The sequence below is a fragment of the Chanos chanos genome, chromosome 6, assembly GCF_902362185.1.
Source record: "Chanos chanos chromosome 6, fChaCha1.1, whole genome shotgun sequence".
Lineage (NCBI taxonomy): Eukaryota > Metazoa > Chordata > Actinopteri > Gonorynchiformes > Chanidae > Chanos > Chanos chanos.
Genome location: NC_044500.1, coordinates 8,855,099 through 8,873,040, shown reverse-complemented (window position 1 = coordinate 8,873,040; position 17,942 = coordinate 8,855,099). Strand labels below are relative to the sequence as shown.

General features: G+C 40.6%; 4 protein-coding genes across 4 annotated transcripts in view; 2 read left to right on the top strand and 2 right to left on the bottom strand.

Moving 5' to 3' along the window:
• The window catches only part of sh3bgr (SH3 domain binding glutamate-rich protein), a 9,608-nt gene extending 5,954 nt beyond the window's left edge, over positions 1-3,654 (bottom strand). The window contains exons 1-6 of the mRNA XM_030777970.1: positions 3,610-3,654; positions 2,815-3,000; positions 2,410-2,490; positions 1,951-2,028; positions 923-1,021; positions 799-874 (exon numbers count right to left, since the gene is read on the bottom strand). Coding sequence (XP_030633830.1) covers positions 799-874; positions 923-1,021; positions 1,951-2,028; positions 2,410-2,490; positions 2,815-3,000; positions 3,610-3,654 — 565 coding nt within the window. The remainder of the gene's footprint in view (positions 1-798; positions 875-922; positions 1,022-1,950; positions 2,029-2,409; positions 2,491-2,814; positions 3,001-3,609) is intronic.
• A 1,728-nt stretch (positions 3,655-5,382) lies between these two features.
• On the top strand, positions 5,383-8,544 carry LOC115814999 (lebercilin-like protein). The gene is made up of 6 exons (XM_030777968.1): positions 5,383-5,964; positions 6,540-6,677; positions 6,885-6,954; positions 7,070-7,218; positions 7,336-7,438; positions 7,814-8,544. Exons 1-6 carry the CDS (start codon positions 5,383-5,385, stop codon positions 8,542-8,544), a joined length of 1,773 nt encoding a protein of 590 aa, XP_030633828.1.
• A 1,175-nt stretch (positions 8,545-9,719) lies between these two features.
• On the bottom strand, positions 9,720-14,085 carry get1 (guided entry of tail-anchored proteins factor 1). The gene is made up of 5 exons (XM_030776455.1): positions 13,996-14,085; positions 13,235-13,400; positions 11,164-11,231; positions 10,878-10,992; positions 9,720-10,425 (listed from the first exon to the last, which is right to left on the bottom strand). The coding sequence occupies exons 1-5, from the start codon at positions 14,083-14,085 to the stop codon at positions 10,352-10,354; spliced, it is 513 nt and encodes a 170-aa protein (XP_030632315.1). The 3' UTR covers positions 9,720-10,351.
• Positions 14,086-14,622: 537 nt separating this feature from the next.
• On the top strand, positions 14,623-17,712 carry hmgn1a (high mobility group nucleosome binding domain 1a). The gene is made up of 6 exons (XM_030778549.1): positions 14,623-14,750; positions 16,109-16,135; positions 16,273-16,302; positions 16,590-16,622; positions 16,870-17,022; positions 17,398-17,712. The coding sequence occupies exons 1-6, from the start codon at positions 14,733-14,735 to the stop codon at positions 17,476-17,478; spliced, it is 342 nt and encodes a 113-aa protein (XP_030634409.1). The 5' UTR covers positions 14,623-14,732; the 3' UTR covers positions 17,479-17,712.
• Positions 17,713-17,942: the final 230 nt, after the last annotated feature.

Here is a 17,942-nt window from a genome sequence, read left to right as displayed (position 1 = left end):
ATGTAAAGTGTTTTGCACTTGGGGTGATCATTCAGATAACTGACAAATAAAACATTTTAGAGAATTTTACCTGGGCCTCGTCCTCTGCTGGGGCACTTTTCTGTCAAACAGAAGAGAGAACTCAGTAAGAATCAGTGAATTAGAGGGAGAAAAAACACTCTGAGAGCCAACTATTAACTTGGACCAAAACTTCAAACATGGACCAAAACTTTAAACACAGAAAACCAAACTTTAAACAGAACAAAGCCTTAGGCAATGCACGAAAAAGAACACTTCACAAACGTACATCACATATCTAAATCAACATTAAAAAAACAACAATAAGTACAATCGTATGGCAGGCAACTACTGTAAGGTACAGGCCTAGTGGGACTTTCCTAAAGACTTCAAACCAAACAACTGACTTGGACACAGTGCAAATTTCCATCCACACCAACACTGGCATTGTCATCCGAACAACAGCACGGCTAAAAAAGGGAAGATAGGAACCATCCGAAGAAGGAAAGAGGAATACACCAAAACAACAGAGATAGTTAAACGTCCTACAAATTAAAGGGGACAGACGTATTAATGGAGGACAGGTAGATAGGTTAGTATGGAGTCCAGGGTTGCAGAGGAAAAGTCAAGGACAACAGGAACTTCGTTTAAATCAAAAATGTTGAGAGGAGTGAGGAGGTGCAGAAGGAGCAGGAGGAGGAGGAGGAAGGTAATGGTAGAATGAGGAGATGTTACAGGAGGAGAACACACAGTGCAGTAAGATGCTGGGAATCAAGCTAAATTCTGAGGAGCCAGTTACACTCTCTTCTTCATCTTCTTGTTCTTCCTCTCCTTCCTCTTCCTCCTCTTCTTCTTCTTCTTCTTCCTCTTCATCTCCCTCTTCTTCGGCCGCGTCCTCCTCTTCTCCTTTCTCCTCTTCTTGGACCTCCTCCCCATCTTCCGCTACCTCCTGTTCTCCTTCTCCCGTGGCCTCCTCCTCTGAGTGTGCCTCTCCATTGCGCTCCTCTGCAGGGATCTCTCTTTTCTAAAACAAACAGAACAGTGAGCCACCCAGAAAAACAGAATCTCCAAACACCTGGATGAAAAGACAAAAAAAACTCAAGGCATTGTGTACACTCCTTCAGAGAAAAATGCGGTTACTTTTTCCTCAAAGTGGGAGGGGGGAGGGGGGCATTTTAAATGAGTTGAGACGACATGTGATTCCAATGTGCTGTGGAACAGGAGTTTAAAGGGCAGCATGCAGTTGAATAGGACATGAATGGTATGCTATAATAAAAACAATGAGTGCCTAAAAAAAGGACCATATTATTTCAAGCCAGGAGCAACTTCTAATGTGATAACTGTATCTACTCAGCAAATGTGAGGAAAACAGTTGTGATTCCCACTATATATTGTTCTCCTAAAGAACAAGAAGAACAAGTAATCCTGTAAAGTACGAATGCAGAAGCATCAATAAAGGTAAATATAAACCAGGAGCTACTGAATGGAAAATAAATTGCAGAGCTTTTACATTTGAGAGGAAAGAACAAATGCATCTGGTTCACCATGTTAAATGATTAACGGGTAAATGTTTGTTCAAAACTGAAAAACAGCAATGGACCCATTAAAATTCAACATACTCGCAAATGAAGTCTCTTTGGGGTTTTTTTTTTTCTACTATTAACAAACAAACATGCTATGGAAAATATGTACTCTCTTAAAATATGATAAATAAACACATTGTTATTTTTTAAAAAAAACAACCCCACATATATGTTGAGCAAAGCTGCTTAAGAAGTCAACTACATGTGAGAGAAAAAGCATGCAACTAAATCTATGTTAGCACCGACTAAACAGATTAAGACAATGAATATGAGGTTAATGGTCTCTGGAAACAAGCAGGATTATACAGGTGAAGCAACGTATGGGATGGAAAAACCACAACGTGAAGATAGGGGGTCAGAAAACTATTACTGTTGTCTCATCATCAGGCTGTTCCTCGGCGTGAGTCCCGTTCTCTAAGATCACCTCTTTCTCGGCCTCTCGCGCTTCCTGCATCGAGAGAGGTTGACTGCTTTAACATGACGTCAAGTTTGTTTTTGTTTTTTTTTCTCATTGAAATAAACTACGGAACATTAGAAAACTGGGAATAAGAAGTCAGCACGGTCTCCGTGGATACACTGTAAAAAAAACCAAAGTGTTCAGTTCTAAATGATCGTTTTCGAGGTAATCTGTGACGTTACCTCATCAAGTTTGATCCTTTCATAAATACATTCAAAACAACGTGAATACTCAGGGAGATGAAAAAAATTGCAACATTTAATTATTATATGCTTATTTAACCAACATAAATTACAATCTTAATTATTAAGTTTAATCAAAAACCACTGCGTTTCAAAAACAAACAAACACGCGGTAGTAAAAAAAGCCAACCTTAGACCCTGGTGGAGGGGGCAGACCCAAAAAGGCGTACACCTGGTTGTCCTCTTTTGCATTAAAGAATGTTTCATAATCCTGCAAAAACCAAAACACAAAAATCAAACCCCTACAATATGAATGTCGCTCACCTCCCTCTCCTCTCCCCAAAAAGTAAATCTTTCCCCCTCAACTTGAGCATTAAGATTTGTGCACTTCAGTTCCCACTGTGATTCTCACGCTCTTCATCAACTTACAACTAGATTAAAGTCACAAACAATGACGCTTGCATTCTACCCAGAAAGTTCTATCCTTCATCTAACCATATGAGTATATTCTTGACTGATCTGGGGTCTGTTAATAAATGTAGCTCTGAGATTAATTATGATTAACTATGATATTAGGGGTCTCCGGAGCACTCACCCCGCAGTAGCTCTCTTCGTTGAAGATTTGAGGAGGAAGTGGAATACCGTTGGTGGGTTTCTTCTCTTCGGGGACGTTTTCCCTCATCCACATACGGTTCTCCTCGTTGGAGGCGATGTCAAACTGTGTGAAGTCGATCTTAAGGGCTTCGAGAAAGCCTAGAACATCCTGCTGTTTCTTTTTGATCTGGCAAAAAAAAAAGGGACAGATGTACATATTACGAACACAGGTCCGCTTGATGAAGTTATTTAAGAGCTTAAAGTATGAAAAATGCATGTAGTACAACATTCTGACAGATTCAATTACTAATTCATTCTAAAGTTATAAATCACTGGACTGTAAAGGGGCATCACTGACAAAGTAATAACAGAATGTAGATTTAAGAATGAAATTAAAAAAAATTAAGATGAAGAAAATAGTGTGGTCATTCTGCACAGGTAATTGTACTGAATTAATTTAGTCTAATCTTGTCATTTCTGGAGAGTTCTGGAGTTAGGGACGCCTGCTCCTCTTAAGCAAAATGCTGGTGCAGGTTTGGAATGTGATCTCACGACAGCCGAGATATATAAGGAAACTGGCATGATACTGCTACACTGGCTTTGTTAAAGCATAAAATGGTAAGAAAAACAGTTCAGTTAGCGTTATTAAGAAGTTTTGCTTGTTGAAGAGACAGTTGTTTATGTATCGAAGGTTTAGTATAAAATACTCCACTAAATTTAGCGTGAGTTTATAAATACAGGCAACAGATTACAAAAATAAGTCAAAACAGGAGAAAACTTATTAAATCTTGCTTACCGCTGTTGAACCCGATGAAGAGGCGAGAAAGACTTTGATAACCATTTTGAGAAGCTGTGAAAACGTAAGTGAAATATAACAATTGGGTTAAGTTCTTAAAGACACAGCAAACCTCCCCCTTGGCTGGAGCGCACAGTGCATTGCATAGAGAGCACCAACCACACCATCACGGCTATTTTTGGCCCCAAACTTCTCAACTTGGCGGGATTGGTGGGTTTGGCCGAAAGGGTTTTGAAGTGACCAAATGATTGGCAGTTTCAGCTGTCTGTCGGGGGCACCAAGTTAGTCTGCGGTGACTTGCATATAAGGACGGGAGTAGTGGCTGAACAACATGTTGAACCGTGTTCAACTGTACTGAAACGGCAAGCAATAGTGTAACGGTGCACAAATAAACCATGCCCGATGTTTTACGACACAACAAAGAAACGAAAATAATTATGGTTCATCGTTGGCGATTTTGTTACGTCTTGACGGCATTCCCACCAGAGCTCTAAACATTAACGGGTATTTCATTTTATCGCTGGAATATGCCTTGAATCGGTTTGCATAAGAAATTGTAGTTGACACCCCAGTAAGAATTTACCCTTGTCCTGATGCATTCACAAGGCAGCTTCACCTCACGCACAAACATCACCAACTACAGTTCCCATAGATCATTTCGATGATAACGCGTTGCATGTCTCTAAGGTAACCAAATATATAAGTTTTTAAACTGCAACGAAGTATTCGAGACAGTTAGCTTACTTTGAAACTATATGAGAGACAAGTTTCCTCCAGTTGCACTTAAACTGACTGACCGACTATTCAGGTAGGAATACGACTGAACCGAAGATATATATAATTACCACAACTAATTGTTTAATAATAATAATAATACTACTACTACTAATAATAAAGTAATATAGCAAGACAAATTAGCTGGCTTGCTACTTAGTTAATTTAGCATATTTGTCCATTTTTAATGACTTAATTTTATTTGTAGACTAACTGGAGGTCTAATAGTTAACTAGCGCTCTCCCGTTTAGTTGTCTCCTATTTACCGATTTTACTTTTGTCGAATACTCGTGCCAGAACTACGCATTAACCATCGCTTGCATGTGTAAAGCGGAGACACAGAATTTTGGTCAGTTCATCTTAATTTTGACAAAAGATGCTTTTTTTGTTTTGTTTTCGGGAAAATTACAGATATGCCCTTAGGGCTCCTGCGCACAAGTTATGAAAACCTAGCGGATTCTTATCCTGATGGGGGCGAAGGAGATGGAAAAAGTTGTTATACTGAGTCCAGCAGTTCCTCAGATGAATCCGATCAGTCCAGAAAAACTCATCAGAACAGATCTGAAATAGACAGCCAACGGGGGTCAAATAGGTCTTCAACCCATTCAGAGTATGAAGATGACTTTGAAGACGAAACTTTTACCGACCGGTTGACCTCGAAAGCTTCTTCGACGCCTCTTCATCTTCGCAAGAAGTCATTTCAAAGAAGATTTAAAGCAAACACGAGTAAAGGTAAGTGAATATAAGATAACAGAACAGTGACTGGAATATGTTGTGTTGTTAACGTTAGTTGTGTTGAACATCGTTTTACATCGTTTGGAATGTAAACAAAGAAGCACGACAGTTATTGTAGGTGTAGCATTTCTAAAGGGACTTGCAAGACTAAAACCTTATAGTCGGATGGTGTATTTTACTAAAAGGTCGCTATGTAAATGCAAACATTTTGTGGTGGTTCAAAATAAACTGAGCATGTATTTTTGACAGACTGCAAAGTCTTATATGGTGTTTGGCACAGCAGAAGTCCAGGACTTGCTTAACTTCCATTTTCCTCTCATCCAAGCTCACATTAAGACCTGCCTGCGGCACCCGCAGAACAAGAACAGCCACTGGACCGGTCGTAGAGCCCCTCCCTTTGCCCCTGTCAAACGCCCAGAGGGACCCAGACAGCGCATCACCTCTGCACATAGGCACCGCGTCAACGAGCTCAGTAACCAGGTATGGGAGCTGAAGCAGCTGCTGACTGGGGCTTCCAGGGAGAACCAGCTGCTGCGACGTATCCAGAGTCGCCATGTGGTGGCGCTGAAACACTTCCAGGACTCTCAGGCTGCTCTGCCGCAGATCCTGCAGAAGCACGACAACGAGGTGCGCGCTCTGCGTGAATGTCTGCACAAGGCTCAGTTCCACAAGCACGCGCTGACCATCAGGCTGCGCGACACGGAGGACAGACTGATGCACACCAAAGACGCCGTACAGAAACTGCAGCTTCTCAGCCAAGACCGCAACTTGGGGGAGAGGGAAGAACTGGCCCAGCAGCTCGGTTTGATCAGCGCAGAGCTGGAGAGAAAGACTAAGAGGATCCAGGTAGCAGACAGGACGTAATCAGACAGGGGTTTTCAACCTGCGGGGCCTGTCCCCCGGGGGGTGGGGGTGGGGGTGGGAGGCGAGCACCTGTCAAGGGGAGGTGCAAGATTTTTTAGGCGCCAACCGGCAAGTGCAATGAAAAAGGTGGGGGAGGTGGAGCACGATTTCAAACCGAGACAAAGTGTGGGGGCACATGTCGAAAGAGGTTGAAAAACCACTGATCTAAAAGATAGTATTTTTTTGCTCTTAATGCTGCCGACAGGTATGTCAGTCGATTGGATTTGAGTCTGTAGGTTTTGAAACTGACCCTAAATATTGATCTCTTTATGTTTTTTCATGTTCCTTTTGTCCTTGTGCAAACAACCCCATTACAGGGAAGTCAGTTATTGACTGACTGTATAAGTTACATATAACCACATGACTGGTGATTATTCAGTTCCCAAATCAGAGAACTTACACCGTACAAAAGACAGCATCAACAAAGAATCACGGGGCAGGGGGGAATTAGGCCAGATTTACTGGTTTCTCCTTTTGTTCGTTCGTTTTTTTTTTTGTTGGTTTGTTTTTTGTATCAGGACTTGGAGAGGAACCTTGAACTGAGCACGGCATCCTTTTATCGCCAAATAAACGCTGAATCCCGGAAGACGTTGGAGGCTCGTGACATGTCCAGATCACTCCAAGAACACATAAGGCAGTTAAATCAAAAAATCAAAGTAAAGAGTTCCCACCTTAATGTTACATTCAAAATGTATTGCCTTTTGGTTTTCATTCGTTTTAAGCATGAGTACAGTTGGAAATCCTTCGAACTCACTTAGAATAGACCATACGCCTTAATGGTGCTAAACTGCACTGTTTTATTCGTTTAATTTTGTTTGGAAATTATGTCTGTTGATGCACTGCCACTATTTCCTGTGATACAGGAGAAAGAGAGAGAACTGGAGAGTCATTTTATCTATTCCCATAGAATTCCAAAAGACTTTGCCAAAAGAGGTACGCAGAAAAGCTGTTGTCCTGTCATTTCATAAAGAAATCCTGTTGATGGCCTTTTTTTTTTTTTTTTTTTTTTTCCAATAACATGTTATATATTGTGTCACTCAACTCCAAGGAAAAACAGACAGCAAATCGGTTCAGACAGGGACGCCATCGCCTCTACCTGTTGAGGGGCCGACGCATTCGCTGGAACTCCAAAAGCAGTACGACAGCAACGAGGATTCAGTGACGGAGCTGGACCAGAAAGGAAGCGCAGAAACTGCAGTTTGTATCTTTTGTGTCACGGGTGTTCCCTGCCCTTGAAACACTAGTGAGTTTTATGACAGGATGTGATCTTCGGCCCCCCGACGGCCTCTGTAAATGCTGTTTTTTGTTTTGCAGGAGAGTCTTGCTGTTTGTTTCCCCGACACACAAGATGACAGAGAAAATGACAATGAGCAGGAGTTGAGTTATGGTCATGACTCTGTTAAGGAAACAACCGCAGGTAGGGATCAAAATGTGTCATAATGTACACTACTACTGTCTGAGGTTAACTGGCTCTTCAGTTAACCTAGAGGAGGTCCTATTATTTGCATCATGTTTCTAGGTGACCGTAGACCATAGCAACCGGCATGCTAAAAAAAACAAACAAAAAAAAAAACAGAAAAAGAATAAAAACTTGGATACTGTAATGTCCGGCACAGTAAAATGAATGTTCAAACTATGGTTTTATCAAGCCTAAGGAAACTCGCGCTATGACATACACTGTGTGGGTTTGTTCCCTGTACAGGGATTTTAAGCCTCGTCCTAGATTAAATCACAGTCACTATGGATAAGCGATAAGCCTCTGATAAGCGATTCATGTGATGTCTTTGATTAGAAGAATGTAGTGATGGTGAAGAGGAATGTCATAGTGTGACTGAGGGAGTAACAGAGCAAACAGGTTGTGCTGAGATTGAGCAGACGTTGCCAGAGAAGAAGGAGACAAGCTTGGGAGACTTCTTTGGAGACCCTCCTAAAACGAACAAAAGTCCCAAGCCTCTAGTCAGAACCAGAAGGCAGTACACGTTCAAACAGACCATTCAGAACCTACACTGCGGGAGACCTGCCTACGCTCCACGGGGTCAGAACTTTACAGGGACCCGCCGAAAGTCGATGACCAGTCAGGGTAAGACGGCGGACCAGGACACCAGCGTGTACGACCCGTTCTTCACAGGGGATGATGGGAACGCGACCAGACAAGAGTCTGACCCTGTGGAGGAGCTGATCAATAATAAGAAGGTTAATCTGATGAAAGAACTTTTTGGCCAAGTCAAGATTTTTGACCAGGTACCTCAGGAGAAGAATGTACTTCATACTGAAAGCTCAGATCTGGACCACAATCCTTCCTGTCACAAAGGTCATAAGACAATAACCCGTCAGGATAAGGCAGCAGACCTGGTCACCGGCGTGTATGACCCGCCTTTCACAGGGGATGCTGGGAAAACGACCAGACAAGGGAGTGAGCCCGTGGAAGTTAATAGTAAGAAGAGTAGTCTGATGAAAGAACTTTTCGGGCTAGTCAAGATTTTTGACCAATCGGCTAAGGAGAAGGATGTCCCTCACACGTAAAAGCTCATCTCTGGACCATAGTTCCTCTTCGCAAAGAGGAAACACAAACTCAAGTCTGACTGCAAAGGAGAACTCATTCATCATTTTAGACTCATAACTAATAGCTGGAAAGACACAGAGATGCATAAAGTCACAACGATTAGACTGACTAAATGTTACGTTTTACCACTGCCTGTCACTGAGGTCTGTTTTATGGTTTGAAATTATATCGTATTAAATGTTTTATTTGCAACGTAAAACCCGAGTGTTTGGAAGGATTTTGCCCTACAAGCAGCGTATCCCAGATTTACAACTGCAAGTAGATATTCTGGTTATTTTAAGGAGCAGGAAAGGTCAAATGTTAATTTGGTGTTATGAGGAAATGCTTTTGAGTTTTGCTTTCTGGTTGGGTCCAGAGAGCTTGAGCCTGAAGCAACAAGAGTTAGATAATAAAATAATGTTTTAAGAGCAACTGTGGACCATTTTCCTGAACATACCATTTCTTTCTGAAAGTACACACTGTGGTCACATTTATCCCTTCTGAAACTTAAGTTTAAAGTTATAAATGATCTCAACACGCTGTCGGTTTGCATGGATTAAAACAGTACGTTCAGACCCATGATCTTAATCGTGTTTTAAAGAAAATATGTTTAAACTTATGAATAAATGTGTGATTCAGTGTCAGATAAAATTACTCAGCCGAGGGTGACTATCACTGCATATTCATCAGATTTATCAACGGCTACATTACAGTGTATTTACTGGCAGGTTCACTCTGTGGTTAGTGACGGCTTCGCTAAGATAAGCAGAGTGGATAGTTTGGGATTTTGACCTATTTGAGGAGTCACACAACGCTTTAAAGGTGCAAAGTTTTGAGTGCTTTCCACTGACCACGTGAAATATGGTGAAATTGTATTGATTTGTTTTTCCAAGACTTGAAATAAGGAAAGAATAAGGAAACAAGAACATTTGGAAGTATCTGTTGAGTATGTCCCAATGATCATTATTCATCTTAAAGCACGGACAGACTGTGTGATTCGTCCCCCTATGTCATAATGGGGGGGGGGGGGGGGGGGGGGGGTTTGCTAGAGGAAAGAACCAGAACAGAGACACTTTCTTTCTTAATTTATTTGCTTTCTTCACTGGCATTAAAAAAAAAAAAAAAGTATGTACCCAAAAACAATTACATTACAACCATGAGTAAACAAACAAATAACAACAATAAACCATGACAACTGACTTCTTCGGTCATCTACTGCAAGGACTGAATTTACAAGTCCTTCAGTAAAAACATTTCAATCTCAACCCCTGTAAACAGGTGTGAAGGGGCAAAGAAACACTCATTTCAATGCTATCTAGATCATCACACACAAAAAACATTATTCTCCACTTGGTCGAATACGAAAGCTTCCTCTCTAGTGCTGAAGGTACGTGCACGTGCTATGTAGTATTGAAAGGTAAGTGGTAATACGGATTTTATGCTCTGTGTCTCAGGTGTCCCGCGGCTTTCATTTCAAATGTTCAACTACTGGGCTCACGAAACATTACACTAAAATAACACCAGTCACGTGAGCATTTGCAGACGTTGTGTTCGACAAAGCAGCATAAATTAAACCTCTTGAAAGTGCAGGAACTGACTAAAAAAAAAAACCGAGTTGTTCGACAAAATGTTTCGTTCACGTACGTAATAACATCCGATGCTGGAAAAGAGATATACAAGCACTAAACTGACCGGTTCACCGACCTCACAATGTATAACGGTACGAGGTAGATAACCGCTCAGCTGAAATGTTGTAATACTGGATGAATGAGTAGTGCTAAATTCAGTTTAGCTTATAGCATGAAGACCAATCGCTACCACTTTGTTACAGACCACCAACCAGCACGTTATTCCAACACCACCTGAAAAACACAAGAGTTGAGAGAATTTGACATCATCAACCTTACACGCATTTCTTAACACTATCTTTACATTCATTCATTTACGTGCTTTGGGTTTTAAACACAAATGGCACACTATGAAAAAAAGAAAAAAAAAGCGAAGTTTCACTGGTTAAAGAATATAAACAATTTGACCTTAGGCACCAAAATGATGACCGCATGTGCTATTCTTAAATTATATACTGGCAGATATCTGCAGAAAGCGAAAAGGGAAGCGGGCTATTGCTGTTGCATGAGAGAAGGTTTGTCTTGGGTCAGTTGACATTTCCTCAAGTCATAGGGTCTGTTGTGTACAAATAACGCACACAGGGGGATCCAGTTCTTTTACTATGTTCATTTTAAATATTTACTCTACCCTCACTTGCAAGTAGACTTCAAATTCCAGTCAAGAAAAAAAAAAAATCACACTTTACCTGCAACACCAGATGGGAAAGCCACCAGTCGCTCCAGTGGGGCAATCCACTTACTGGGCACAACTGTGACTGGATCGGCGTAGTACTTCCAAATGAGAGAGATCATCAATGCCGCCTAGCCACAGTTCAACACAAACGTAACATTAATCTCCAGCTGTCACAAAGTACAACAGTGCTAACGCACCGCGGAACAGGGTTGTGCTGTTAAACCTCAATGCAAATCATTGTAATATTAGAAGACGATAATATTAGAAGACAAATTCTAAAACGCTGTGTTTTATCTTACCTGGAGAATGTAAAAAACTATATTCACGATCCACTTCATTTTGGCTTGTTGAGCAGTTCTTGACTTAACTGTTAAGAAAATATAAAAAGGGATCATAAAAGTCCGACCCACTCCATTTCGGTTTTATGACAAAGGCTTTGATTAACTGCTCTGCAGTACTCGGTCAGAGGTGGTGCAAGTAACTTGGCAATGTATTTCACAGACCAGCATCTGAAACAATACTGTCGTCTATATACTGGATTGTTTATCTGCTTATACAGTTGGAGAAACAGGAAACTCTTTCCTCAACCCCATAACAGAGGAAATTATATAGTTCCTTGATATTTCCTTATCTTTAAATGAACCAAGCGATCTTCTACAGAGTAGAACACGCTGATGCATTTTTAGCTGTGTTCAACACTTATGCAACATCTGTTCACGGATATGAGAAAATGTGTATATTTTCTGGATGGCAAAAAATAATTTCTGTCTGAATTAACACTGATAAATAACAATGTTCCTATATGTTACACTTGCTTGTCCTCATACTTTAAAATTTTTTTTAAAAAAAAAATGCTTTTTCTCACTTTTGCAAAAGGTTCAAGAGACCACCATGGGTGATGCATTTGGATAGGGTAACCTAATCTAGTAACATTTAACTATGCTAGTAATGTCAATAAGTGTATTTTGGTCTGTCTGAAATGTCTGGAGGGTCGTGTTAATGCTTGTTTAAGAACGGCAGGAGTCGGGACAGGGGTGTTAATTCAAGGGCGATTAAACGGCTTAGTGAGTGAGGGATCTCTGTGTAGTAAGAAGCACCCTGCAGTCGAGAAAGTGGCTATGGGCCTGTCCTCTTTAAGTACTCCCTAAAATTTAAGATATAATTATGTTTTTCTTAAAGTAGAACCCCTTAATTTTGCTGCTCAAGGACTTAACGATGATTTTCCACATTTGAATCAGGTGTGCCGGCTTGACTACTCGCAGAGAGGTTTTGGAAGACGTCTCGGTCTCACACGGACGCACTCTTGTAACGTACGGGGCGGTTTCCTCTTGTCGCTATAGGCTTGTAATGGCTGTCCTATGGCTGAGGATGAGAGACAGCAACAGACAGCAGCTGTGCATGGGGGGCCCCCCCACGAACACTAGGGCTGTTATCTGAGACCCACCTGCCACTTTCCACACTTGGCACATGTGATGTGCCAGTTCTCCATGAAAAAGAAAAAAAAAACAACAACTAAAGAGAAACACAGAACCGTTAAGTAAACTTTTGTTTTCCCGCCCTGTTTTGCCTCATTCGTAATCACGAGAGAAGCTGTAAAACGAAGTGGCTTTGAAACAAAACCAGTGATAAAACTGACTTTCATGTGCCCCTTCCACCTCATTTAAGGTGTCGTGATGAGTGCACATGGTGTTAAGACACTTGTAAAGAAATAAACAAAAGGGAGAGGCCAACAATCTTGTCACTAAGCCAACACGCAACTTGCGTGTGAATGCATTCTAGTTTTGTCACAAAGTCTCCTGCAACATGTTTTAAGACCGTGAATTTGAGGGTGCTTAAAATTCAAATGTAGGTGTGAATTAAAATATCTTTGTGTCTTTGTTTAAATTTCTGCTTCGAGTTCCGAAAGTTTATTCCTCTTTTTTCCTGATTCCTTGTAGTGTTGATTGTGCTTCATTGCTCCTCCAGGAGATATTAGAAATGACACAACAGGGTGTGTAGGTATTCAGATAAAAACATGTTAAGTCTAGGTTTAGGTAACTTGCTGTTGTCACCAGTTAGAATAATTAAACATAATTTAACTATTCTAACATTTTGCCATAGATTTGACACAATTTACTGAACACTGAGTTTCTCATATCATCTGTGGTAGATGTATGACACCCAATAAACACGGAGGGGAGCACAATCAAGAGGTCATCTCGTTATCTGTAGTTGAATGGTGGTAATTTTGTGAGAGCGCTCCTAACCGCCCATAACCAAATGTGGCAGGTACTAAACGATTTTTTTTTTATCTGTTGTCTTATGTGTCACTCTACAGTATCTATACCATAAGGAGCTTATTTTTATCAATTCGCCATAAACCTGTCTTACCGTGAGTCTTCAATTTGTCTGTCATTTTGTTGATCTTACGCTCCAGTCGAGCGTACCTGGCAAACTCATCCATCATGCTGATGGAAGATAGCTCCATCCTCATATTCTGGATCTCTGTCCTCATCTCCATTTCTTGTTCTGCATCTTTCTGAATGATCTTTGATAGCTTAGATTACAAAGAAATCATGGGAAGACAAGAGAAAGAACAAAAGTACACGTCGTCTTTAGTGTGTCATTCTTAATCGGTATTTAGGAAATCATCGTGCTTCGCACATAAATACTCTTGTGACTGTGATCCTGTGACAATTTTAGGTTGAACAGCAACAGACTTCAGCTAGTGGGCATTCGTTTGAGCATAGTCAATGGGGTTCGCTGTCTTAACGTTCTTTTTCCCCCCTCAGTAGTTCAACACTATCGCCTGTAACAGAGAAAAAGGCTAATGGAATAGCTACATTACTTTGACCAACAAGCCAGAAGTAGACTGCGAGCCCTGTGTTGCATAAGTCAATACATTTCGCAGTCAATTTGCAATTCGCACAGTTGGAGGTTGGGTGGTGGTCAAAAAGCCTTGCTATTGTTCACACGTGTTAGGTTAGAGAGTACAGAGAGTTCTAATAAACATCTGGCTAGCTGACTAGCTAATGCTGTCGTCACAGACAGGGCGACATACGATTTGGGAGTTAAAACAGACTATTCTCACGCAGACTTTTGACGCCATTATATCCCCGTGAACTAAAAATCGAATTTAGAATATTACTTACAAATGAAGAAATAGAAGGTAACAGTGTTTTGACGAGATTGCACAAAAAGACTGAGCTCAGTACCAGGAACCAATTGTAGCCGGCAGCCATTTTCTCTGTTTATCAACGTGGTCATAGTGTAACCAGTGGGGTAGACCCTCAATAAACTGCCAGTTCTTTTATTATAACACGATGTCCGTCACTTGTTCTTAATTTAAATCTGAAAACTTGTTTATGTATTCTTATAACGTTGCAAAAGAGACATTTATGAAGATATGGATGAGGCTAATTTTTGAAGGGGGCGTGTACGCGTGCACGGTATTTGCAACAGAGGACATGCTTTCCTCGAAAGATAAGTGAGTTCAATCGAATTTAACAACAGATATAGTGCACATCTGTGTGCAGATAGTCGCCCTTTACAAAGTAAACTCAAACCCAAATTGATTGACGTCCTGACCTATCCATACAGGTATTTGCTTTGATTTGAAAATGTGTTGCCAGGACCTTTAAGCCAATCAATTCCACAAAGGGGCGGAGAAGTAGGTTGCCCGTCAGGTTGGTGGTATAATGAATAGAATATAGAAAGGGGGGATCCAATCCGGTTTCAGCTAGTTTCTGTTCCGATAGAACATTTATCCTAGCAGCACTGTGTTCAAAGGTACTCTTTGAATTCTACTAACACATAGCTACAACACAGTCTATCCGCTTCTGCAGAATTTTTCTCGTTTCGCATTAAAAAACCTACAAACTAAGCAGTCATGCCGAAAAGAAACAAAGTAAGTTCAACTACAACGTACTCATAATTATTTTTTGCATCTTTTTTCTGTTTTCATAATTCAGTTTATTTACTAAAGTACTAAAATGCATGTGCATGCCCAGCGTAAAGCATAATAAAATTGGATACATTGTTGCACGTATCTGTGAGGTGGCTTCTTTCGTAACACTGTGTTGTGCTTGGAACTGGCGCGTTTTTACTTGGAGCGGTGGAATATTTTGCTGAATTGGTTTTACTTGCTGTTACCATGCATGTGCACGAGAATAACAGTAGACGTTATATGTGTTATCTATCTATGTGTAATTTCCCTCTCGCATGGAATCTGAATGTGCTGAGCAACGAGACCAGACAAAGGGGTGTAACCCTCTAAAGACTACACGGTTCTACTAAGGAAAGCAGTAGTGACATACACTGTGTAGCATACGCTCCGCTTTACCGAAAAATCCATATAGTTAAATACGGTTCACTGTACTTTGTTTACGTAGTGAGTTAGAGAAAATCTCCAACTTCTGAGTTAGCAGGTTGGAAAACTGCATGTGTGCAGTCATGTGCATTGAAGCGCAACTGTTACTGCGCGACTCCATATGGTTCTTGGAGAGGAGAGTATAGACTTGGGGTGTCATGGCTGCCCTTGTTCTAAAGATGTGAATCTATATCATGCTACAACCCAGAAACACCCCCTTGTTACTTTTCGAGAGAGTGGGGCTTTGAAAAACGTTTAAATTGATCTTCAAATTGTTTTGAACTGAGTGAACTCTGTCACTGGTAAACTGTGGTAATTGTTTTCGGTTTACTGCTCTAAATAATATCTTATGCAACTATCGTGTGTTTTCTATATGTTAACACTGCGTCACCGTAAATTCCGCGGATCTGTACGTTCTGTAACCGTTTTGAAAGTCGCTCCGGTATCTTGTATCAAATTCGAGTAAATGGCGGGAAGACATTGTATAAAGGTTGACGTAGCAGTGTATGCTTTCATGTATCAAATCCCCGTGAATTGCTCGTGAATGAATGCTGTCCGGAGAGGCGGAGCTGCTATTCCCCTCCTCTCTGTATACAAAACTACTTAATTCCAGGTAGTTGCTGGGCAGTAATGATGCTTAGAAATTTGTTTTAATTTAGATACATAAATGGCTTTGGGGGGCAGTATCTCTATGGTCACACTTGGTAGTCCTTATGTACAGTGACTGGGGCTACCAAACCGCCGTTCCCCTCCCCCACACAGACTTGGAATTACATAATTCCCCGTAACTCAGGGGGGTGGTGGGTACAACAGCGAACCCCTCCCCCTAATATTACACACCCACCCGTTTATTTAGATGGCTAACAGCTTTTTGCCCTTTTTTTTTTTCTCCCCAGGCAAACAATGACACTGAGGCAGTTGAGGTTGGTATAGATGTTACACTTTTTTTTTTTTAATCATAATTTTTTTGGTCATTTAATATTTTGAATGACCTGTTTGTGATCCACTGTCCACTGGTATTTATTGCACTTCTCTTTACCCCACCCCCACCTTTCCACAGCCCAAGAGGAGGTCGGAGAGACTCCAAGCCGTAAGTTCACAATTGTTCCTTATGTCCCTGTTTATACATGAATACATACGGTTCTCTTAATATTTCATGTAATGAATAAAAACACACACATATGTTCCATGCTTTTAGAGGACAATCAGATGTTGACAGAATTTGATGCTGCATTTGAAAAAAAACTTACAGGATATGAATAATTAAACAAAGTTGAGTTCCAGTTTGTGAACATTTTGTTCTTTTTTAAAAAAAAATTTTATCATGCTCTCTGGCTGTCATCCTCTAATAAATGTTTCAACTTCATTTATTCACAGAAACCACAGCCAAAGTCGGAGCCAAAGCCAAAGGTACATTAGTCTTAAAAGAAAGATAATGAGGCTATGGTTGTTTATTATTTAAAAAAATGACCTTATTTCTTTTTTTTTTTTTTTCTGTCGTCACCTTTTTGAGGTTCATTTCTGACTCTTTTTTTTTCTTTTTTTAATTGTCTGAAATGCCCAAGATTGTAAGGAAAAAAAAATAACAACAAAAAGAGTTTGTTTACGTAGCATACCAATCAAGCACACATCCTGAGTGTCAGTGTTTTCCCCTTAGCAAAAGGCCCCTCCCAAGCAGAAGAAGGTGAAGGAGGTAGAGAAGGCGAAGCCTGAAGAAAAGAAAGAAGAGACCAACCCTGAGCCAGAAGTAGAGAAGGAAGCAGAACAGGAAGAGGCTCCAGCTGAGAATGGAGAGACTAAAGCTGAAGAGGTAACGTGCATGTGAATTTCACAACGTGTTTCACAAGATTTATACTAATGCAGCACTAAATAAGAAAACGAGTCAACCTGTGTGAACCCTCCGACCGTAACAGAGAGCGATTATACACGCTTTAGTTCTACTCCTACAGTTTTTTGGGTTTTTGTTTTTTTTTTTTTAAAGAGTTCATAATAGTCCTAGAACAAGTTACATTCTGATTGGATGTTCAGGTGCATGGTCCAGGAGTAGTTGTAATCTTTGTCTTGGGGGAGAGAAGAAACAACTATGTATGCATTCGGGGGGGGGGGGGGGGGGGGGGGGTTGTTTGGCTGAATTTGTTGGGATCTGTCAGTTAACTGAAGCATCTCTGTTTCTCCCCCTGTTTAGGAGGCACCAGCTGCAGAAGAGCCTGGACAGAAAGAAGAGGAAGAGGAGGAAGAGGAAGAGGAGGAAGCAGCGGCAGAATAACATCACCATGGTCTTCACCAGAGCTCCCCATACCTCTTTTCTTGTACAATGCAGAGGAATATTTTTTATCAACTATTTTCTAAAAATGCAGGTTTTTTTAGTAGTTCGATAATAGAAACACATTTTATAGAAAATTTAATGAGAAAAAAAAAACGCCTTAGGAGAGGGAATTCGCCACACCCCACACTTTATATCTCCTAACGTGGGGTGACGGCTGTGAAACGATCAGTGATGTTTTTTTTTTTTTTTTTTTCTTTTTTTGTTTTTCTTTGTTGTTTTTTTCTTCCTAATTTTTTTTTTTTTTTTAAAAAAAAAAAAACTCTGTTTTGTTTTCAAAGAGGGACAGGTGTGGGCCAGGTTGCAAGATTGATAACATGCAGTTTATGGTGCCATTTTAAAGATTCTGTGACTTAAAACTTTTTGGAGAGCTTGCCTGAGTGACTAACATTCCATAGGCTTATATG